Genomic DNA, 24,796 nt, shown 5'->3' with positions numbered 1-24,796 from the left:
CTCATCCGTGATGACGAGGGCACATGAGCGTCCACACCTGCTGATCTTAGTTCAGCTATAGTTCAGAGTTGCCATGGCAACAGTCATATTTGCAGTGCCGAGAACAGCGACAAAGTAGCAAGGCGTTTTCACATGGTTGTATTTGTGCAGAAGATGGCGCTACAATCCTTATGGGAAGGAAAATAAAATCCTAAATAATATTGTTTTTTGTTCTTATTTTCAATTGTATGATCACATTACATTACACATTTAAGTTAATAAAGTCTGACTACTTTTTGATTACTTTTTGATTACTTTAGCACTAACTCGTTTATCACATTGATTTGAAATAATCTTGTACCATATTGATCTAAAAATGCAAAGAGAAAGAAAATATATTTCATTCTTTGTTATCAACATCATGAAGTGCATTAGATATTACATTACGTCAGGGTTTCCCAGACTGGGGTTCATTTATATATAATTACAAGTACTTTATTTATGGAATCTGATTATGTAATCCAGATTACATGTAATGTGTGTGTGTGTGTGTGTGTGTGTGTGTGTGTGTGTGTGTGTGCAAACTGGCCAAGATTATTTAACTAAAAATCGGTTGCATTTAAAAATAAATAATACAAAAATCTGTAAAATTAAACTGGTAACGTTAGTTAGAAATAGTGTAGGCCTCATTTAATTAATAAAAGTCTCTTCCCCCTCTTTATCCATAAAGCATAAAAAATCTTAAATGTTTATATAAATTCACATTTTATAATAATGTCTGTGCAGTGAATTATTGTGTATGCTCTAAAAGAACAGTATGTAACAAATAGAAAAATGTATTATTGTCTAAAGATAGATGGCTGATATACATAGGTAGTAAAATATATTGTCAAATAGTACCCTGCTATATAAATAGTCAAATGAAAATAAAAAAAATAAAAACGATATTATAGTTTTACTCTGTAATACGTTCATTACAGCTTAATGCTTTGGTGTCAAGCAACAATGGCCTAATCATCTCACTTTAATGGTTTTAATTTTGGTTTTAAAAAAGAAGAAAAAAACTACTCGTCCCAACATGCCCCTCACATCTTGCTGCACAGCCAATGGGGGAGATTTTATTTTGGCGCTGAGACAGAGGCCTCAAGCAGAGGGGCTTTTGTTACAGCTAGAGGGAGGGAGACGGCTATAATAAAATATATGGGAGCCAAATTTCCCTAGGTCTGCAGGAGCATCCCGCAAAAAAAACGGGGCCTCTCCCGATTCCACAGCCACACATCCTATTATGGGGATCGACATACGACTGATCTAGCCCCATTTCTTTCCAAACAACGGATTAGATTAAAAAACCCGTGGAGTCATAGGTCTTTGTGTTTATATATTTATGTTAACTGCAGCAGGAATCCAGTTTATTTGGTGTATTTGTTTAGAATGGAACACGCTGAAGGTACAGACGCTTTTATTCTACCGCTGTTTCGATGCTTCGTTTCATAATATCGCGTTGAATCCAAACAAGCGCTGCATGCATTTCTGCTTTTGGTTACAGTAAAGCAATGGTTTTCATCGCACCTTTTCCTGATGGGAATGTAATATGGCCAATTTGATTTAAAGGGGCACGGGCAGCCATGTTGGCATGTTCGCATTCACTTCTTCAGTTTTTGAGGCTCTCCGCATGATGCAATTTACTAACAAACAATTTTGCATCATAACGAATGTTTAAAATATTCCCCGGTGATAAACCAAAGATGTACGTGTGTTAATGTTTTCCCCATGTTTAGCACATCCGCTAACGCCGCCTTTCATATAATGCAGCGACATTACACGGGTCCGCTTAACAAGGATGTTGGGAAAACAGGATTTGTTTTTTTTTAACTACACAAGAACTTAATTTGGTTTATTCGTGGCCCATTATAGCATTTACCCTAAGTTGTGTGTGTTTATACATTTAACAGTATGCTTATATCGGCTCTGTTTTGTTATCCAGAAAACGCTAGCAGGCTAATGTTAGCCAACTGCTGGTCATTGCAGGTTTGTTTCTTTGACATGAAACACAATTTTACAGCTTGGTTTGTTTAGAAACAGTCTTTTATTGTTATGTGGCATTGAGTGATGTGGTTTATGTGATTAATTCAAGTCTTAAGCGGGTTTTATTTCTGTTCATACTGGGCAGACAAAACAAGCAAAATAGACAAAATAAACATTGTTTTGATGGTCATTGTTTTTGGCCAGCTGGCATAGTGTACTTCTAATTAAAGAGAGAGAACCTTATAAATGAATGAGAAATTCAAAAGATGATTTAATTAAATTAAATGAATTAATATTGTTGTAATGCATTGTTTACAAATATACAGGGAGTAGAGGGAATGTAGTATGAGGAAAATTGTATTGGACATGTTTGATTTGAAGTAAATATGCCAAACAGGCTGTGTGATTTCAATCTAAACTTTCTAATGTAAGTTCCCTCTCTAAATTCTGGGAAAGTTGGCATAACTTGGAGTATACTAGAGTAAACTTTATCCCTTGGGAGGGCGATTGCAGCGTTGCAGAAGCAGCCTAGTACCCTCTCAGACTTATTTTTCACAAAGCATTAACCACAAATTCTTGACCCATTTTGTCTCAAAATAAACGTATTAAATAGTTTAATAAACATTATTGCCTGGAGCAATGTTTCACAAATGTGATCAGATGAGGAAATGTTTTTTATGCGTCATAAACACATTTTGTCTGTTTCTCCTCATTATATCAGCAGGCCCTGTAAGAAAAAGGGAAACTTAAGGATGCTGGAGCAGAACAATGGATTTCTCCTTCTCTTTCATGCAAGGGATCATGGGAAACACAATTCAGCAACCCCCTCAGCTTATTGACTCCGCCAACATCAGACAGGAGGATGTCTATGAAGCCATCAGTGACCCAGGAGATGATGGAGGACAGCAAAACTTTGAGTCTCCTTTGGAGTCAGGCTTTTCTTACCCTGCTGAAGACCTCCCAGTTATTACAAACGGTTACCCAACGGGCGTAGGTACCTATGAGCAACAGGCCAAGTTTGCCTTGTACTCTCAGTTCCCCAATGGCTCAGCCAATGGCTACGGTGCCATACGAAACTATGGCGATCACGGTTTGCTGCTCGGTGAGGGCACAGTATTGAGACCCCCAGTGGTCCAGGAAAAACCACCAACGCACATCTCACCTCCGCCTCATCCCCATCATCATCACCAGCCTCATCATCCTCCTCATCATCACCACCATCAGCAGCAACATCACCCACATAACCCTCCACTGTTACCTCACCATCATCACCCGCCTCCTGTCTCTCACTTAATGCCTCACGTGTTGCCGCCCCCTCCTCCCTTGCTCTTGCCCTCTTCTCCACCCCTCATGTCACCTCAAGAAAGCACCGTCTCCAACCCCACTGTGCAATCTACCAACACTCCAAAAAAGACCAGCTCCCCAGAGATCAAAATAAAGATCATTAAGACCTACCAGAACGGCAGGGAGCTGTTCGAGTCCTCACTGTGTGGGGACCTGTTGCAAGAGTTTCAGTCTGGCGAGGCTTCAAGGAGAAGACATGAGCAGAAGAAAGAGAAGAGGAAAAAGAGAAGCAGCAGGCATGGTGCTTGTCACGAAGAGGAGAGCCAGCAGCCATGCAAAGGCATGGAAGAACGGTCCAGTGTTGTCCACAACCCCGCACAGCCCAGCGAAGGTCATGTTGCGTTCAGAGAAGAGCAACCTTCTTCAACCCTTAAAAGCCCCAAAGCAGAACCCAAGGAACAGAAAGTAAGTTTCATGTTTTTGACATGTTTATAGGTGTTTCCACTTAGCAAGATGTGGAAAAAGACTTGGGAATCTCTGGTTTTATGAGATGCTTACTGTTCTTGTTCATCCAAGACAATCTTGTGTTCTTGTTTAGGTCGAAAAGCACTTTCCTTCGGTCATCACTAGCACTGGTTCTTGTCAAGAGTATGAGATCGGTGACTTGGTGTGGGCTAAGGTTGGGACGTATCCTTGGTGGCCGTGCATGGTGTCATCAGACCCTCAGTCAAACGTTCATATACGTCTTAATACGAGAGGTAACTTATCTAGTACAAGTACATATTGTTAAGTTTGGAATACTCTACACAAATCTATCTGAACAGATTTTAAAACACTTTGTATCATACACTTGCCGACTTTGAAAATGGTTACATAGAAAAACTGGCCATCGTAAGGCTAATTCACTCTGCACCGACAGGCGCCAACTAGGCTTGCTGCGAAAGTCTGTGTTGCCGGTATTTCCGGTGTTCAGCCGCAACACCATCACTTGCCCACCACGGCACCAAAAATCATTTAGTTCAGTTAGAGAACAGACACTACAATTAAAAACTGAACATGTGTGCCCAATCCAGCGTGAGCTGAATGAGAGTCGCAGAAGGAGTCAGATTTCACCTCACTTCGCCCATTTGACTGACAAGACAAAGGCGGAAGATTTGGTTTCAAAGCGAAATGTAAAAGCGCCTACTTAAGCGATTTTCCACATTATACTGTTTTGTTGTGTTTTTCATTAAGAATAATAATGAACCCACTATTCAAGCAACTGCAGCCCCTGAATTGGCATTATTCAAAAGTAAAATGCACACGTGCATTCATAATAGTGCGCTGAGTGTGTGTTCGCGTTCAACTTCCACTGGAATTAATTGAAAATCACAAAAGCTGACCAATGCCACCAGACGCTGACAGGGATAACGCATTGATCCAACTAAACCCGACAAACGTGTCCGTTGCCGTTGGTTGGCCTATGATGGTCCAATGTGAGTTAGTCTATATACTAAATAACTGAGGATCACACACTACCAGACTTTCAAGTCGTTCCAAACAACAAACTCATGCAAAAACATTTGCCTCATTGCTAGGAGATGCATGACAAATGTAAATAATACATGTTCTAAAATCAGCCCAAAATATTGAACATGTTATGAAATCAAGAAACTGAACCTAAAAAATATTTGCCCATCAAACGCTACAAAATTTTCTGTGAAACCTGTCAACTCTGATTGTCTCAAATCTGCAGACTGGCTCTGAATTTCGCAACTAGTGTCAACTCCTCCAGACTGTAAATCGGGAAATTTGGGAAAAGTCATGTAGGGCATTTCAGTTACTAATTCTACTGGCTTGCTTAAAATTTATGTTTCTAATATCTTGCTTCCATGGTTCCTGAAAGGTATTAAGGAATACCATGTGCAATTCTTTGGGAGTGTCCCTGAGAGGGCCTGGATACATGCGAAAAGAATTGTGGTGTACCAGGGTGAGAGCCAATTTGAGGAGTTGCAAGCAGAAACACTCCGGAAGACAACCAACCCAACGGAGAAACAAAAGGTATCCCATACCTCTAAATTTGGTGCCCTCCTTTCTGTGGTCATTTCTGAGTGCTCATTCTGGGGTTTATTTATTTTATAGTTGCTGAAGCCTCAGTCACAGAAGGAGCGTGCCCAGTGGCAAGTGGGTGTGGGTCACGCTGAAGCCGCACTGCAGATGACACGAGAAGAACGCAACGAGACCTACACCTTCATCTACATCGACAAGGAACCAGGTGCTGCTGCTGGTGCTGCTGCTGCTGCTGAACCTGAATCTGAAACTGTGACCTTACCTAGGGCAACTGGTAAAAACCGGCCTGAACGCAAGCAAAGACGCTCTAAAGGCAGTGCCGGAGCCAAAGAGGAGCCTGTGCCTCGTCGGCAGCAGCCGCGGAGGCAGTGCAGCATCAATAGTAGTGGGGAACCATCATCTCCCAATCAGGGAGAGGATGATATGGACCAAGAGCAACCCCGTAGCCCACCAAAACCAGATCCCCACCCACAGGAACCCTCCCCACCTCCAGTCAGGACACCTTGGAGGACCGCTGCAGCCCGCAAGCTCCTCCCGCTCTCCATAACCATGAAGAAACTCAACGTGGAGATCATAAAGTGCGACTGGCAACTCCCAAAGCAAAAGGTGGATTTACCTAAGACGACAGAGAGTGAGGAGAGGCCCAGCGATCAGGTTCAGTCACCTGAGGTAAGAATGGAAAAAATGCTCAGGAACGTGAGGAATTCTACTACAGTTAATAATATAATGGCACCATCAATCACTGTCATGTCAGTTTCATAAAGAAAAGTGTAAATCAAACGTCGAAACGTAATTTAAAAAATGTGTAATTTAAATAGCTACAGTTTCTTCAGTCTGAACAATAGTTTCCCACAAGTTACTCCCACTATGCAATAAAGTAAAAATATGAAATGTCTAATGAAATATATGTTCGGTCACACTTTAGTTTAGGGTCCAAATATCACTACTAACTATCTATTAACTACAACTTCTGCCTCAAACTCCTAATTTCTGCTTATTAATTGTTATTAAGGTAGTTGTTAAGTTTAGGTATTGGGAAGGATTAAGGGATGTAGAATATGGTCATGCAGAATAAAGCATTAATATGTGCTTTAGAAGTATTGGAGAATTGGACCCTAAACTAAAGTGTTACCGTATGTTTTTTCACATGTAATATTAAATTTTTTTCAACAGCAGATGTGTTGTTACTATTAACTAAAACTAAAACCAATCCAACATTTTTTTTTTTATTAAAATAAAGCTGAAATAAAAATAAATATTAAGATTAAGATCTTTGACTTAATAAACTCAGAGAAATATAAACTATGATTAAAATAAATTGAAATAAAAATAAAGCTTGCTAAATAGAAATAATAATTATCACCAGCACAACAAAATTTCAAAAAATTGAACTAAAATTCAAATGAAATCTGAAAATATAAAAAATACTATAGTAAATATATCTGGCTATTTGCATAATAACTAGTGCAACTTAGTATCCAAATTGTATACGTTTGTTGTTATGTTGGTTTTGCACGTATATTTTTGCACCCGCATTTGCCAATATTAGCTAGCTTGCCCATCTGACTCATTTAAGACAGGGTATACTAACTAGATGATAACTTTTCGGTTAGCTAGTCTAGAATAAATGTCACCAAATTTGCTTTGAAGCGTTACTCATCCAGTACAATGTATTAAGTTTGTTTTAAATGTTGTTAATGTACATGCAAAGCTATTATAGCCTACAATTTTAGTTAATTACTAAGCTGCAACTAGCTAACCCAAAATTATGGCTCTGCGCTCACTCTTCATGAGTGAGAAGAAATTGCACCTTTTCTGACAAGCAGTCGTTGGTAGTTGAAAAAACCCCAAAACTCCATCTATTCCACAACAGGGCTCCAGTGATAAAGCAGAAGCAGAGACGTGTTCCAGTGAAGAGGAGCGAGCTGCGTCTCCCTCAGGCTGGAGTGACCAGGAGAGCGCTGAGCACGCTTCAGCAGAGCAATCCACAGGTATTTATGAGTCACACAAACTCTCTTTGACAGAGATATTCAGATGTCCTTTTAGTATAAGTCTGGTCTATGAAAACATCCTCTGTGTGTGTGATGCCAGAGAGAAAGCAGCAGCGCCGGTCAGTGCGAAGCCGTTCCGAGTCGGAGAAGAGTGTGGAACCAGTGCCAAAAAAGAAAGTGAAGAAAGAACAGGTAGAGCGCATAAATTTGTGCTATTAAATTATTTAAAAGCGATGAATCCAACAAACCCGCTGCATTTATTTGTTTTCACCACCTACGTAGTTTCACTAAAGGAATGATCCAAATCAGATGACGATGCAAACCTGTTATTTATATATTTATAATGATCTATTATATGTTTTTGGAGAACGTTATTTGCACAGAACAATTCCTCGTCTTACTGGCGAGTTCTGAATGCTCAATCATGGAGAATACAGTATACTACTACAGTCTGACTGACATAGTGTACAGCATCACTCCACCACTACAATCCAGACACTTGAATCGGCTCTTAAAATAATGAAAGAATTTTGTACTATATTATTACTGATGCCATGACTGAAAGAAAATGTAAACAAACATCACTTTTAAAGAGAATTACATTTTTGCTACATTATTGCATCTGGTAAACAGCCCTGACTTTTGTTAAAAGAAAATCTGTAATTTGCTAAACTTGCAAAAAAGGTGCACAATTAAATTAAATGAATACAGAGCAGTGATTTACTTTCACAGATAGCACCTGGTCATAATGGTTAGTGAATTAATGTTTTTTTTTTATTCTGCAGGCTGAAACAGCACCTCAGATGGATTTCAGAACAGGGTCACAAAAAGGTGCTTGACACTGCGAGACGAATTTTACATTTAAGTTTTTCTAAATTGTTTTCTTAGATGTAATGTTTTAAATGATCAGCCTATAAATTCACTTATATCAATACCCCACTACTAACATTTCTTCAATCCTGTAGGTGCCAGCGAGATCTCAGACTCGTGTAAACCACTGAAGAAACGCAGCAGAGCGTCTACTGATGTGGAGATGGCCAGCTCACTGTACAGAGATACTTCTGATTCTGACTCCAGAGGCCTCAATGACCCACAGGTCAGACTAGACTCAAAAATACAGTCACTGTATTAGCGGGATCTGTTGATTGACACCTGAGTGATACTGTTCTTCTTGGGTTACACAATTGTTACGACAGATTTGTTCATTTGAATGTTTAGCATGTTTTGTAACCAAATGACATATGGGCTCTGGCTTTAAAGTCACATTTTTGCATCCATTTGCATCCCTGGTAGACCGGATTTGGGAAGCGATCGGACAGTCCTACTACAGTAGACGCTGACGGATCTGATGCGCAGTCCGTGGACTCCAGCCTGTCCCGTCAGGGAGGAAATTCCTCAAAAAAGGACACAGTCTGCCATGTGAGCACTATAAACATTTTTATATAAAATTATATATAGTTTGGGGTCGGCTTTAAAAATATATATATTTTCTTTACATTTTTGAATGAAGTCTCTTATGCTCACCTAGGCTGCACTTATTTGACCAAAAATACAGTAAAAACAGTAATATTGTGAAATATTGTTACAATTTAATAGAACTGTTTTCTATATTAATATATTTTTAAAATGTAATTTATTCCTGTGATCAAAGCTGAATTTTCAGCATCATTACTCCAGTCTTCAGTGTCACATGATCCTCCAGAAATCATTCTAATATGCTGATTTGATGCTCAAGAAACATTTCTTATTATTATCAATGTTGAAAACAGTTGTGCTGCTTAATATTATTGTGGAAACTGCGATGCATTTTTTTTATTTTTTTTATTATTCAAATAGAAAGTTCAAAAGAACAGCAATCATTTGAAATGTCTGTACTGTTGATCAATTTAATGCATCCTTGCTGAATAAAATGATTAATTTCTTTAAAAAGAAATGGACTAACCCCAAACTTTTGAACAGTAGTGTATTATATGACAGTGATATTACCTTCAATACATTACATTTTATTTGACTGTCACTGTATCGCATCTAAAATGTCTTAAGGTGATACTTTATTTGAAAGATGACTTCATTCTGTTGTTTATCGGTGCTAAAAATGTTATCACTAGGTTTTGCAACAGCTATTTTATGTGGCTTTGGGTTATAAGAGGTCGCAGCAGATCAGCATCCTATGGAAGCTTGTTTTCACCATGGAATAAAAATTAAGTAATTGTGACTTTTTTAGTCTCGCAATTGTTAGTTTACATCTTGCAATTCTGCAGTTTATCGCAGTTTGTTATACAAGTTTGGTCACACTTTAGATTAGGGTCCAATTCTCACTATTAACTACGACATTCCTAATTACTGCTTATTAATAGTTAGTAAGGTACTTAAGTTTAAGTATTGGGTGGGATTAAGGGATGTAGAATATGGCCATGCAGAATAAAGCATTAATATGTACTTTAATAAATAGCCAACATCCTAGTAATATGCATGCTAATAAGCAACTAGTTAATAGTGAGAATTAGACCCTAAACTAAAGTGTTACCCCAAGTTTTAGATCTAAACTCAGAATTGCAAGGGAAACATCAGCATTGTGAAATACAAACTCTGAATTACGAAAAATAAATCAGAGTTGAGCGATATAAACTATTAGCAATTGAATTGTTAAATTTAACAATTGCAAAATAAATTCTTTAAACTAAGTACATTTTACAAGCTTTCATAGAAATGTAAAATAGTAGATCAGATTTTGTATGACTTATTTCAGGTGTAATAAGAATCTTTTGTTGTGGTTCTTCTGTGCGATCTCACAGGTTTGTGAAACATTCGGGGATTCTTTGGTGAGCTGTGAGGGAGACTGTAACAGGCTGTTTCATCCGGAGTGTATGGGATCTAACAGTGGAACAGAGGGTGAACTACTGTGTCCAGAGTGTAAGACAGGTGAGCAATACATCTGAAGCTGTAATCAGTTAAACATCCCACCAATAAGATCTCTATAGCAATGCAATATCTTAATGTGTATAGATTCAAAAAGGTCATTATTATGTCATGCATTTTATTTTTTCTGAGAATTAGAATTTTAGTAGAACACTGAAAAAAAAAGTGTTTTTGAATAATTTGCGGAGTCTAATCTGTTTTTTCGCCGTCACTTTCTCCAGGTTCCCACCCTTGTTTCTCCTGCAAGGACATGGAGGGTGATGTTAAGCGGTGTTCGGTGAACGGTTGTGGCCGTTTTTACCACGATACCTGTGCCCGCAAGTTCACTGGCACCACCACCGATACTAGAGGCCTCCGCTGCCCTCAGCACAGCTGTGCCACATGCTGTCTCGACAGAGACCTTCACAAAGCTTGCAAAGGTACACCACAGATATATTGAACTTATTCATTGTATTTTACAGAAGCATTTTTCTGAAACATAGAGACACATCGGCCAGCCTCAGTTTTTATTTTTTATTTAGGCCGTATGATGCGATGTATCCGCTGTCCGGTGGCGTATCACACAGGAGACGGCTGTGTGGCGGCTGGCAGTGTGTTGATAACACCCCACATCATCATATGTAGCAACCACTCCAGTTCCAGGAAGAACGGACACTTTTCCTCACCTGTAAACGTAGGCTGGTGTTTCATCTGCGCTCGAGGTACGTTTAGCCTGACATTCTCCAGTCCTTGCATAATAGCTAATGTCAGAATTACTGAGTTGGTTAGATTTGTGTGTTCATTGTATCACACTTTAAATGACATTTAAATGAGTTCTTGTCCAAACATATGTGCACTTAGTGAATGCAACACTTTTTAACAGTCTTCACATCACATTAGAATTTAAATGTTCTCTGGTGTCATGCTTTGCAGTGTTCAATGTTCCTTCTCTTTAAGAGTAGGACACTAATGTGACCTCTGACCTTCTCTCTTGTCATCTAATCCTTTACTGTTAGATGTACTGTGTGTTCGTGATCCATCAGATCATGTTTGTTTCCTACTAATTAGTAACATTTTAATTGTCTGTGATTCTTCTGGGGAAGGACTGAGATTGAAATCAAAATTGAATATCTAATTTTGAACAAAAAAAAATCACTAATTCCAGTGAGCAATTAATGAACATCTTTTAATTTATTCGTTTTGTAAATGGTAAAATTGTAAAAATCTCCCACTTTCAGAAAGTTTTGTCTTACTATCTTTAGCTTATGGCTATAATTTTTAGTAGGGATGCACGGATATAGAGATTATTGCCTTCATAATGAATTTTTATACATTTATTTATATATATATATATATATATATATAATATTTTATATATATATATATATATATATATATATATATATATATATATATATATATATATAATATTTTATATATATATATATATGTATGTATGTGTATATATTTATACATTTAGAAATTAAATGTTTAATATCAGACCTAAAGTTATATCTAGTTTAATTTAATTAAAAAAATCAATTTTAAATGAATTGGTAATATTGAGTGATACCAAATATGTTAATATCTCTGAAGTTAATGTCAATGAGTGTGTTCAATAAAGAATCTTACAGCAATCTTACACGTCTATAATATGCCTAGACCTAAACCCCCAAAAATAATCAAGATTTTCATGCGTAAATGGGTATTTTTAATGCACTGATCTTGGATAGTGTTTTGTTGCACATGTAAATGCACTCAGCGTTGGTTTCTTAGAATATACACATTAGTGAAAATCACTGATTGCATCTTCAAGTTTTGAAATGATCAGATTCAGACACCTTCCCACTTTTGTAGAAGATATCTAACACTAATTTCTCCAGGAACTAATTGGTAATGCTAAACTGAATTTGTCTTTGTTGGCATGGGAGCAGCTGCATGTCATTTGATCTTTAAAACCAATATGTCATTAAATGAGTTAAATCTGTCATTTACTCACCCTCATGTTCTTTCAAACTCGTTTTTTTGTTTTTTCCCCGTATGCACTTGCAATTGAGGACTGAAGTTTTAGGTCAAATAAGAATCAATAGTACCATAAACATATCATGAAAGTAGTCTCTATGGCCATGCTTGCACAGCAACAAAATGCAGTTGTCAGTTCTGTATTTAAGTCTTTAATACGGTTACTTTCACACACAATTCAGTTAATTATGGGAGTAACAAGGTCATTCTGAGCGAACTCACACCTGTAAATTTCAGGACTCACAACTAGGCTTGCTGTGTTACACTCAGTGTTACAACTGCTGTGTTGTTTGGCCGTACACCGATTACATAACTTGGCCACACATAACTCCTCCCCCACTCTCATTTAGCTTTTTTTAATAAAAAATAAAAACCATTTGGTTCAGTTGGACAAGGAACTCCACAATTATAAACTGAAAGCATCTGCTCCATACAGCACGAGCTGCAGAGTCGCAACAGGAGTCAGATTTCACTTATCATGTGATGAGAATAAGGATAGATGACTGACAGAATGATGGCGGAGGATTTGGTGCGCAACATCCTGACAAATATCTTATCTTGTAGCCTAAAATGTGCGGTCGGTGCTGGCGTTCCCTATACACAGAGGACATGTTATCGCGAATTTGAAAGCTAAAGTATAAAGCGAATGCACATTCAAAAGCAATTTCAATAACGCGCATATTGATATCGGCTCCTTGATGCCCACAAATGATGTTATAACTAACAGTTTAAATGTAGCCTATGTTGCCTAAGTCTGCTGAAGCCATATCTGTGCGAAACACACTGACATTTAAGTCTTTATTCACTGAAAGATAGGTTTGGAGCAACATGAGGATGTATAAATAACTCAATTTACATATTTGAATGAATTGTTCATTTGGCTAGCATTAAAAGCAGAAAACTGCAAGAAAGAATTGTTTTTCCAGAACAAATTTGATCCAGCTAATCCCTAAAGCTCCCACTCTAACACTGCAGTATTCCTCTTTAGACTCTCCTTTTTTGTGTTCTCTTTTCAGGACTACTTATTTAATCACGTGTCTTTTTTTTCCTAATGTGTGTTTTCTGGAATCATGGGTAGTTTCATTACTCATGACTTTTCCTGTTTGTCTCGTGTAGGGCTTTTAGTGCACGACCATACTGACACCATATTAAGTTCATATACCTTTAAGTCGCACTACCTTCTGACTGAGTCAAATCGTGCTGAGTTGATGAAATTACCTATGATTCCTTCTTCTTCGTCAGCTACCAAAAAGAATATTGGGAAAGGTAAAATCATGTTTTCTTGGTTTATGTAGTTTGCCATCTGTATGCTTTCACAGCTGTCTTATTGCTACTTTTTATTTATTTGTTTATTTTTTGGGGCCATTTTATTGCTCTTTATTTTACACCATCACGCTGCTTCTAATGCACATAGTGGGCTTGAAATAACACACAGCAACAAATATCTTTAATTTTCATAGTTCTTTATTTTAAAATCAGATAGCAGCCTTTTAAATTAATTTGAATTAACATTTTTTGGTATAGAAGGCGCCGTAAGTCAAATCTTTGTCTACCTATAAATGCTTCTAACAGATTTCTGGGAATTTAACTAGGTTATGATATGTCATGTAATTCATGTTATTCTGAGTCCGTAACACAGTTCGGCTTAGCATTAATTGCTTGGCTTGTTTTGCTTGAGCACAATTATACCCTACCTCCCTCTGAACATAAACATATTTTGGATGGCAATTTTAATAGAGCCAACAGCAGGGTCCCGGAAGTAAAAAAATCCCATTCATTTTGTCCATAGAGAAATCGATTTTTTTAAAGATAACTTCTACATCTTAAGCTCCAATGTTGCTTCTGTTAAAGCTAGTCAGTGAGATATCCGTTTGACTTGACATTTAAAAAAAATGTATAATAATTTATTCACTCTGGTGTTGTTTTAATGCATTATGCCTTTTTTTCTTTTTCGGACCACAAAAAGGGACATTTAAAAAAAAAAATTATGTCCATATTATGGCAGTGAATGGTGACCAGCATCAAGCTTTTAAAAGAAGATGCAAAAGTATCACAAAATGGTCGTGCAACACGTGTCGTATATCCCTCATGTTCTGGGGGTGTAAGATAGGGTTTGCGAAAAAACAAATTGAAATTTAATGTATTATTTAACGAAATACTTACCTTGGCTCGCGTTTGTTCGTAGATTCCATTAGCGCCGCAGCTCACTCTGGAAAAGCACACAAGTTGTGAGAAATCTAGATGAATAAAAACGTGACATGAATTACAACGCCTGGAAATCACAAAAAAAAGGTATCTGTGTACTTTCTTCCCTGAGTTGAATATCTCTGAGCTGGAACTCTTTGTCTGATGAGAGTCAGAATGACAGATGTGAACATAACTTATTGTTGCGACAAACACAACAGATGAGAAGAAAGAGAAGAAAGTACATGGATTGTATTTCATGTTGCATTTTTCTTAGTCTTGATTTCTCACAATCTCAAAACATCTCATGAACGCACACGTTGCACAGCCGTGCACAGAAGACCAATGGCCAAGGTTAGGATTTTCGTTAAATACATAAACCCTATTATATACCACATATGGGATATAAGACACACGCGTGTCCATGGGACCGTTCTGTTATACATTTGTATCTCTTTTTAAAAGCTTTATGCTGGTCTCTATTCACTGCCATTGATTGGACGAGCGTGAGCATGATTTATTAATTTTTTTATCCTTTTGTGGCGCAAAAAAGGGCATACTGCATTAGAACAACACCAGGGTGAGTAATGTAAATGTAAAAGTGCTTTTAATTAGTTTATGTATATTGTACCTTTTAAAAATATTTTACCTATGTAATTTGTGATGATTCATGGGATAAATTAAATTCTAAATGATTTTTTTGCTTAAATGAATATGATGTTGTGATTCATTTAAAGCTGGTTGGTTTGGTTCAGTAAGGTTCAGAATTCTTTATTTAAGATTTTTTTTTCAAATCCCTCTGGAGAAAATGAATCGGAAGAACACTCCCGGAACCAAAGCGGCTGGAAAAGTGGGCGCTCACTGATGCGCTCCTTCCTTTGCTGTCCATCAGCCCTATTTTTCTTGTCAGTCAAACCAAGCATTTTAAATGACACCATCCAAAATACATTCTCTGTGTCTACTGGTGTACTGCAGGTGATGTTAATGCGGACAAATCAGTCAGTGTGCATCACGGCATGTTTCCCATAGTTCCCCCCCTATGATCATTCACTATTGGCTGCTTATTTAATCACCTGGCACAAAAAACAGCACATTAACAATGGTGAAAGGTGTTAGTCATCAAACCCTGTCTTCTGAGCCTGTCAAATTGATCTTCAAATTGGCATTTAGAATCTAAACGTATACGTTGAAGCACTTCAGAGGCGTATGTTGATCTCAGAGGAATTATAACTGTCTGATTCTGACATGCTCATGGATGAGGTTTGTGGAATACCGCCTTATTGGGAATGGACAAGCATGTGGTGATACTGTGGGCCCGTTTATTCGATTCTGTGTTTATGTGCGTGTGTGTGCTTGTCAAAAAAGGAGGAAGACTGTTGTGTTGTGAGGCCTGTCCCGCCTCATTCCACCCCGAGTGCTTGAACATGGAGATGCCAGAGGGGACGTGGCTGTGTGGGGAATGCAGAGCGGGAAAGAAGCCTCACTATAAGCAGATAGTCTGGGTCAAGCTGGGCAACTACAGGTACGTCCGTTCAACTGTTGAAAGTCTCAGTCTCCTACATTGTATTTTACTAAACTTAAGGCATGTTCGTGGCACAAAAAAAAATATTTTTTAAATTGCACCAAAGATATTCAAACAAAATTTGATGCTGAATAATCTAGAATATAGTAAATGCATGATATTTATATTTTAAATGAATAATAACTAAATGTATGATTTTGTTTAAAAAAGTATATATTTTTAAAGAATATATAAAAAAAATTAATGTATAAATAAAAACTGCTTCTAAAGCAATTTCTGACTTTGGTTCACCACGATTTTATTTTTTGAAATTTTTGATGGGTGTTTTGTTATGAAAATTTAGAATTTATGTGAATAGGTCCATAAAAATGGCTTGATAATAACCGTTTTCTTTTTAAACAGTACCTATCTTTTAAAATAACTTTTTGTGTCACAGCTGTGATATTGCTATTGAAATTTGCTATTGCAGAGGCAATATAGCACAGGCAGAGTTCTACAGGTGCGTCTCAGAAAATTTGATTATCAATTATTTCAAAAAGTGAAAATGCAATATATTTTAGACTCATACCACATAAACTAAACCGCCACCATTTTGAAGACCAAGTATTGAGTCCATAAATGAATATTGTACTTTTAAGAACTTCAGAACTATTTTCTAATCGTAAATCCTTTTTTTTTTATTGATTGATCTTAGGAAATATTCTAATATTTTGACATACTGGATTTTTTATTTTCATGAGCTGTAAGCCATAATCATCTAAATTAAAACAAATTATTTCACTTTGTTTAATGTATCTAGAATATATGAAAGTTTCACTTTTTGAGTTAAATTATGAAAAAAATGTACTCTTCCACGATATTCACATTTTTTGAGACGCACCTGTTGAATGGAATGTCCCTCTGCCTGTACTCATCCATACACCCCTATATTGAGCTTTGATTGGACAAAATTTGGACACGCCTTCGAGTGCAACATGAGTCATCAGCATTTTTGTTTTGTTTTCCAAGAAGATAATGTCTGAATTTCAACTGTGTGACCAGTGAATGAGTTGTAGACTTAATGTTGATGTTGAACCATGTGTAGGTGGTGGCCCGCTGAGATATGCAACCCTCGCCTGGTTCCCTCCAACATCCAGAGCCTCAAGCATGACATTGGCGACTTTCCAGTCTTTTTCTTTGGATCACATGACTATTACTGGATAAACCAGGGCAGAGTTTTCCCATATGTTGAGAGTGATAAGAACTTTGCTGAGGGGCAGGTTGGCATCAATAAGACATTTAAAAAAGGTGAGATACTAGACCATTTCAGTGGAGTTTTATTATTCTTTTATATTAATTAGCCATATGTTGAATGTAAAGGTGATGACTTGAATAAATGTCAAGCTAAATTGACTTCTAAATTTTTATTTTTTTTTGTGTGTAAAGCACTTGAGGAGGCAGGAAAAAGGTTCCAGGAACTAAAAGCACAGCGAGAAACCAAGGAGGCCCTCGAACAGGAGCGCAACTCTCGCAGACCCCCACCGTACAAACTTATCAAGGTACAGGATCTAGTTCAAATCCTCTAACTGTACTGTACTGTAACAAATGTATTGCTCATTGTTCGTTAATATTAGTTAATGTGTTACCTAACCTTAACTAATGGAACCTTATTGTAAAGTGTTACCGTTTGCTCTATAAGAAATATTGTATTTTATTTGTATTTATATATCTCTAATAATCTGACCTATTGCTTGACATTTCTACTGGCAAATGGTACCATAATACATGCTCCATTTTGTATACATCTTTCATATTAATTACTCTACAATGCGACTGTACAAAAAAAGCAAAAATCGTATTAAAACTAACTAAAGTTCTGTATTCTTGTCCTTGTTTCTTACCTCAGTCCAATAAGCCAGTTGGGAAGGTGCAGTTGCACGTCGCTGACCTCTCAGAGATCCCACGTTGCAACTGCAAGCACTCAGATGAACGTCCGTGCAGCCAGGACTCTCAATGCTTGAACCGCATGCTGCAGTACGAGTGCCACCCGCAAGTCTGTCCCGCTGGTGACCACTGCCACAACCAGTGCTTCTCCAAACGCCTCTATCCCGACACTGAGGTCATTAAGACCAGCGGCCGAGGGTGGGGCCTAAAGACCAAGCAGGACCTCAAGAAGGTGAGAGTCTACTAGCACTAATGGCCTGGATCTTTAATTCAGAAAGTTACAAGTTCAAATCTGAAACGTCTGTGAAATAAATAAAATCTTACGTTATAAATTCCTATAATGACTAAATATTTCTAGGTATGCTCCAGGGTTATTATAAACCAAAACTATTAAAATATTTAAAATAAAGTTCAAATAAAATGTTAGATAAATAAAAAGTTTGAAATGTTGCATTGACAACTAGCTAAAATATAAAAAATTCTGTCATTTACTCACCCTCAAGTTGTTCCAAACCTGTATGAATTTCCAAACAGTTGATGGGGCCCCATTGACTTCCATAGTATATATTTTTTCCTATACTATCAAAGTCAATGGGGTCCGTCAACTGTTTGGTTACTGAATTTTTAAAAAATATCTTATTTTGTGTTCAATTGAAGAAAGATTCATACAGGTTTGGAATAATTTGAGGGTGAGTAAATGATGACAGAATTTTCATTTTAGGGTGAACTATACCTTTAAGTTGAACCACAAAAATGATTAACAGGAAAGAAATTTAATTTAATAATAATAATATTTTAAAAAATTATAGTAATAAATAATTACAAAAACATAAAACAAAGTTACTAATAATTGAACAAGTTCAAATGAAAAAAATAAAAAAATAAAAGCTAATTCAAAATATTAATAAACAGTACTATAGTAATAAATAATTAGTAATAGTATGTAAAAATACTAAAATAACACTGCTTTGCTCAGCTCAAAAATATTTAATAGGTCAGAAATTGCTGTTGGTGAGAGTAGTATCTATAGTATTCTTTAAGTAAATGTAAGAAGAACACTCTTTTATTTATGTATTTATTTATTTTAGAGATGGTGGCCTGCTTTTCAGAACTAAAAAAAGCTACATGAAAAAAGAAACAAATTGCAATTAAATTTATACCTCTTTCACATAGCCCAATATCTTGAAATATCACATTATTATTATTATTATGAATTATTTTTGTCTCTAATAAATTAAATAAATAGATGTAATTTAATTTATGTAGAACAATTAATTCAGGTATTCTTACTTTTGTGGAATGTCTAAAATAATCAGTGTGAAATATTTAAACTTCATTATGTGTCATTTAGGGGGATTTCGTCATGGAGTATGTCGGGGAACTGATTGACTCAGAGGAGTGCAAGCAACGAATACGAAATGCTAATGAGAATCATGTGACCAACTTTTACATGCTGACCCTCACAAAGGTACCACTGTTTCATGTCCACTTTGTTCATGTCACATTATAACGTCATCTCAGCTGTATTAAAGTCAGCCCTCCTGTGTTTCTCAGGATCGAGTGATTGATGCTGGACCCAAAGGGAATTTGTCACGCTTTATGAACCACAGCTGCAGTCCCAACTGTGAGACTCAGAAGTGGACCGTGAACGGAGATGTGCGGATAGGACTCTTCACTTTGTGTGATATCGCTGCTGGTAAGAAATACTAAGTATTTTCTTTGAAAAAGTGACAAAATGTTTTAGAAACTAATTGACAATCATATTTTCTTCAGACACGGAATTGACCTTTAATTACAACCTGGACTGTCTGGGTAATGGGAGGACATCGTGCCACTGCGGGGCCGAGAACTGCAGTGGTTTTCTTGGAGTCAAGCCCAAGGTAAAGCCTAATTGAATTAGACAGGAACACATGCAGTGCTTACCCACGATTTCCTGTTGCACCATTGACAATTCTCTGAAGTTTCCAATAGCTGAGGTTTATTTGCGCTTTATTTAACTCTAGTTTGATGTTTGTTTTTCTCTTGGTTCCTTGTCCTTTTCTATCATAATCATCATCATCATGTCCATCTTAAACCTTGTTTCACTTCTTGTAGAGTGCAGTGGTTATGGAGAGGGAGGAGAAGGTGCGCAATGCTAAACTCAAGCCCAAGAAGCGCAAACTGAAGACGGAGAGCAAACAGACCCATGAGTATTACTGCTACTGCTGTGGAGAGGGAGGAGAGCTGGTCATGTGTGACAAAAAAGATTGCCCGAAGGCCTACCATCTCCTCTGCCTCAACCTGACTAAACCTCCATACGGTACGTGCTGTCCGTCACTTCAGCTCTTCTTGTCGACTGTGAGAATTTCACAGTAATGCTTCCTGAGGTGACCAATGCTGCCACATTCTGGATGGACTCTTGTTACATTTAGATTTCCATACCATTAATATCTCAAATATAGATAAAACTCCTCTGCCTGTAGCTTTCTAGTAATGCTGTAGACATAGATTAGCTTGCATGTGTGTTTGATTAGGGTTGGAGCTAAAGTCTGCAGGACTGTGGACTGAATTCGCCCATACCTGATCTAGATCAATTTCAACCAGGGGGGCGGAGCCCACTAGGGGGCCTCAGCAAACTTCCGGGGGGGCATACAATTATTTAAACGTAGTGATGTTATAATTAATGCTTAAAATGTACAACATCATATTTTTGAGTTTAACTATTTTTATTACAACAAAAGATTTTTTAATAATGAACCTTTTTTGGAGAGAGAATAAAAAAAAAAAGTCAAGATAATACAACTGTCCTGATGTCATAAAAAAGGGGGGTTCTCACGAAAAGCATGAAATTACTAAAGAAAAGAAAATTGTTTTGTTTAATAATATTATTTCTTTGGACAAATGTGTATTTTTAACAAAACATATTTTTATATGTGAAATTTGTAACATTTATTTATCAAATATATTTTCTTCATTTTGACCAAAACCAATCTGCAGGGGTAAAAAACAAAACCAGAAATGATATCATAGAGCGGACCCCTGCAGACCTTCATGATCGTGTCAAGGCCAATAAGTCTCTGAAAATAGCCGTTAATATGACCTTTTATGACAAACAAGATTAGTTCAGGTTGTAAAATGTCATGTGGTGTGACTCCCCAATTTATAACTTTATTTATGAATTAATAATTCATGATATTTGTAAAAAAATTATATATATATATATATATTTAATACACTGCCTGGCCCAAAAAAGTCACTGTGTTTGCATTTAAATAGGCAAATGCTTAAGTTATTATGTTTCTAGCATTTTTGGCAACAGTTCTTCTAACCCTAATTGATGGAGAGACAATTCAATCAGAAGGAGATGTTGCCAATATTAATCTATTAAATAGAAAATGATTTTCCAGTATGAGAGTAGCAAACGTTCCCTTGAGCTGCTTTCCTGTTGTGCGATTGATGCGTTTCTTCTGTCTTTCTCAGGGCGATGGGAATGCCCCTGGCATCAGTGCAGTGTGTGCCAGCGCGCCGCCGCCTCCTTCTGCCACTTCTGCCCCGCCTCCTTCTGCCGAGAGCATGAGAGAGGACAGCTGGCAGTGTCTGCCCTGGACAACCGGCCCTGCTGCTCCAACCACGACCCCCAGAGACCCTTAGGGCCTCAGGCTAACACTAGCCAGCTCGCTGTAAAGAAGGAACTGATGGAACCCGGAGAGGAAGGGGACGACGGCAACGAGGAGGACGAGGACGACGACGAGGGGGGAGAGGGAGAGTGAATGGGCCAAAGCACCAAGAAAAGCCACTTCAAAGTACATGAAAGTTCAAACTACAGTAGATACATGCAGCTAGCTGGTCCACTTTTCATTTAAAGCAAGTGGACTTGACAAACTGGTTTGATTCATTCCAAATCTACAGCAGCTGATATGAATTTTTCAAACATATCACAATTTACGGCCTCATGTCAAATTCATACGGGCTTATATAACAATATAAGCGACTCACTTCTGGTTTTATAAGCAAAAGCTCACAGCTAATTCTCACTGTTTTTTCAGACGTGCTCCGTTTCGGCAAAAAAACGCACTCGGTTTAAGCGACGCCTTTCAGCGGCAAAGTCAGTTTCCACATCTATGGTACTTTAAAAACACGCTATAAACACTTTAAACCAAGAACTTTATTTATGTACCTCATGTAAATAGCAAAGACTGTTGTAATATGTGTCGGGCGCAACCATTCGCCCCTCTCCAGTAGGATTTCACTACATGTCTGAATATGAGCCTGTCGTGATAACATCAAGAAAAAGAAAAAGAAAAAAAAAGATCGATTCAAAAGACATACGAGGTTTGTTCAACTGCCCCCCTCCCTCTCCTCCCCTCCCCTCCCCCATTCCAGTGAGTTTGTGATTTGTAAGATATATAATCATTAATATATTTATGTCGATGTTTACATCCATTCACAATGTACAGTATTATTCATCTGTATTAGTCAATTTGATATCACTAATCGTGTTGTTGTATATGTGCCCTTTTTGTCAGCAAAATGACATAGTTGCTTGGCCGGTACTGTATTGCCCTCATCTTTCGGGTCCATTGAGTAAAAATTCAGAGTTATAAGTGTTAGAAATAACTATCGGTCACCCGAGAAGATCAGTTCCGACGTGTCCAAACGGTAACGTTTGATGGTGTAGTGTTAAGCCACATATACTCCAACACTGCCATGTGTCTTAAACAGATATTTACCATTGTGAGTATTGAACAGGTGCCAGTGTGTAATATCAAATACGAGGAACCCATATGTTTCCGAGCAGCGCTAGTTGTGAGACTGTGAGTACAATCTTTAAATAATGTGATTTTTGTTTTGTTTTCAATTTTTTTCCAATTTTTTTTACATTTGTTTCAGAGTGTAAATATAATCAGACTTACTGTTTTTTATTTTCGATCGTATTTCACGCCTCGTATATTGCTGTACTCATTTCAAAGGTATCAAACCGTACCTTAACAGCACACTTTGGTTTATCTTCTTTAGCATCGTTCTTCGATTGCGTTCGGTTGTAACGACACGCGCTTCTTTGCTAAAAACCGAACCGTGGGATGTAGTGGGAGGGCTGTACGGTTTACGGCAGAGTGTAGCATAATTCCTCTCTGTGACTTGTTCTTGATGTGAATCTACTTAACTCAATAGCTTTGATGCCTGTGCTGTAAAGTGGAACTGTTACTCTCTTGTTACTGGTAGCTGTGCAGTCGTGCTGTGCCACAGTTTGCACGGATGAAGACTCGACCTCGACGGCTTCGGCACATGGGCTTTGTATACTTACTCGTTAGTCATTTCACATGAACGCTTTTATAGACCACAGTACAAGTATTATACGTGATGGCACCACCAGTATGTTTGTCACTTTATGGAAAGGAGGGAAAGCGCTGCAAGTTTCATTTTACTTGAATCGTGTCCATTTTGCCTTTTGTTCATTTCTGTATTTATTGTTTTTCGGTCTCGAAATGAAGCGTTGTTGGTGGATATCTGTACTGGATCCTTGCATCCGACGGCAAATTTAAGGAATTCTGACGATTTGACTGCCAAACTGAGATTTGTATGTTTCTGAAAATAATGTGTGCTCTTACTTGCATCTGCGTCTTTGAAACATGAAAGGCATTTTGAGTCTCTTTTGCTTGTTTATGGTCTGATATGCGATATTTTTATAGTTTACATTTATTTTTATATAGCTTACTTTTTATTTTTTTGAATTCATAGGCACTTTTGTTCCTGAAAATACCAATATTTGCCCTTATGTTTAAAAATATCAAGAAAATGCAGTTGGCGGGATGCAAAGCACATGTTTTGCCTGGTCATTGTTGGTACTATTTTTACTCATTTTAAATTTCTTTATATGGCCTTTTTTATTTTTTTTACATGTTTAATCGGATATGGATGATCACTAGAATTTGCCAGTGATATTTCGACAGTTTTTTTTTCAGCGACATTTGTTGTTTATGCAGTGGTTCAATAACTGATCTGACTCTAGATGATTTGTTGCTATATCGATTTTGCCGCAGCAAATGTTAAGTGTATTACCTCCATTGATTCCAGTGTTTGGTGTCAGTGCACTGTACTTTGTGTACATTTTTTTTATGTGTATTTGAAGGTGTCATTATCATTTTGTGCTATCCGAGCATGTTCTTTGTGTTGGTTAACTAAATTTACTAAAGGTGGTGTCCTACCAGCTTACACTTTGATTTCCGTGTACTGATTTCACATTCCTGTTTACTAATTCTTGCTACTGAGTTACAGAGTTTGTGTAAAGTGTTCTTGTAATATTTTTCACCATGCGCATTGAATCACATTACACACTCCAACTGAATAAAACGTATCCTAAATGATATGGCTTGGGTAGAATGTATGTCCTCTCCAAGTTTTCTAATGATGTAGAGATTTCTTTGGCTATGTTATGTAGCCTATGTCATTGCATTGTGTAAGAGAATGATGCTTGATCAATTGTACATAGTTGAAAGCGAAAAAAAGAAAAAAAAAACCAACAACTTCATTGTCATTATATTGTAGTGTCATAAGAATGCTTGTAATATTGCTTCTGAATGTTTGTGAACGTAGAAACATTTTGTACATTTCTTTTCTTGTATTTTATTTGACCAACTTTTGAGATGTATTTCTTCAGAATTCATAATTTATTCTGAGAGTACTTTAAGCGACATTCCACAGATTTAAACGTTTTCAGACTTGCCTGGTTTGACTTCAATAAACTGTAATGAATGTTCAAGTGTTTCTTTGAATCTACATTTGAATGAATATGTCGTCAAATATTTGCCAGTGGCTGAGGAAATTTGCATGTGCAAAAACTGTCGAGGGTTGGGGCTTTTTAAATGCCTGTGACGATCTCTAGAGGGCGCATGATTCATTAAAAATACGACTGAAATGTCTGATTTGTGCGAATCGATTC

The 24,796-nt window shown here is 37.3% G+C and overlaps 1 protein-coding gene across 8 annotated transcripts; it reads left to right on the top strand.

The window, feature by feature from the left end:
* The first annotated feature begins 1,069 nt into the window (after positions 1-1,069).
* On the top strand, positions 1,070-24,616 carry nsd3 (nuclear receptor binding SET domain protein 3). 8 transcript variants are annotated; one of them, XM_082157066.1, is made up of 24 exons: positions 1,070-1,426; positions 1,964-2,007; positions 2,729-3,753; positions 3,887-4,046; positions 5,174-5,328; positions 5,410-6,006; positions 7,211-7,328; positions 7,429-7,520; positions 8,114-8,159; positions 8,294-8,424; positions 8,622-8,747; positions 10,124-10,250; positions 10,469-10,666; positions 10,769-10,948; positions 13,365-13,514; positions 15,798-15,954; positions 17,039-17,241; positions 17,380-17,492; positions 17,840-18,109; positions 19,229-19,345; positions 19,432-19,573; positions 19,651-19,757; positions 19,972-20,176; positions 21,337-24,616. In XM_082157066.1, exons 3-24 carry the CDS (start codon positions 2,773-2,775, stop codon positions 21,624-21,626), a joined length of 4,665 nt encoding a protein of 1,554 aa, XP_082013192.1. In that variant the 5' UTR covers positions 1,070-1,426; positions 1,964-2,007; positions 2,729-2,772; the 3' UTR covers positions 21,627-24,616. The 8 variants fall into 8 exon arrangements, with proteins under 8 accessions (XP_082013192.1, XP_082013189.1, XP_082013191.1 ...); XM_082157063.1 differs by having other exon boundaries at positions 2,726-3,753; XM_082157065.1 differs by lacking the exon at positions 1,964-2,007.
* Positions 24,617-24,796: the final 180 nt, after the last annotated feature.

This window comes from Leuciscus leuciscus, assembly GCF_965113295.1.
Source record: "Leuciscus leuciscus genome assembly, chromosome: 24".
NCBI lineage: Eukaryota > Metazoa > Chordata > Actinopteri > Cypriniformes > Leuciscidae > Leuciscus > Leuciscus leuciscus.
The sequence above is the reverse complement of the archived record's forward strand: the minus strand, read 5'-3'. Positions and strand labels throughout refer to the sequence as shown.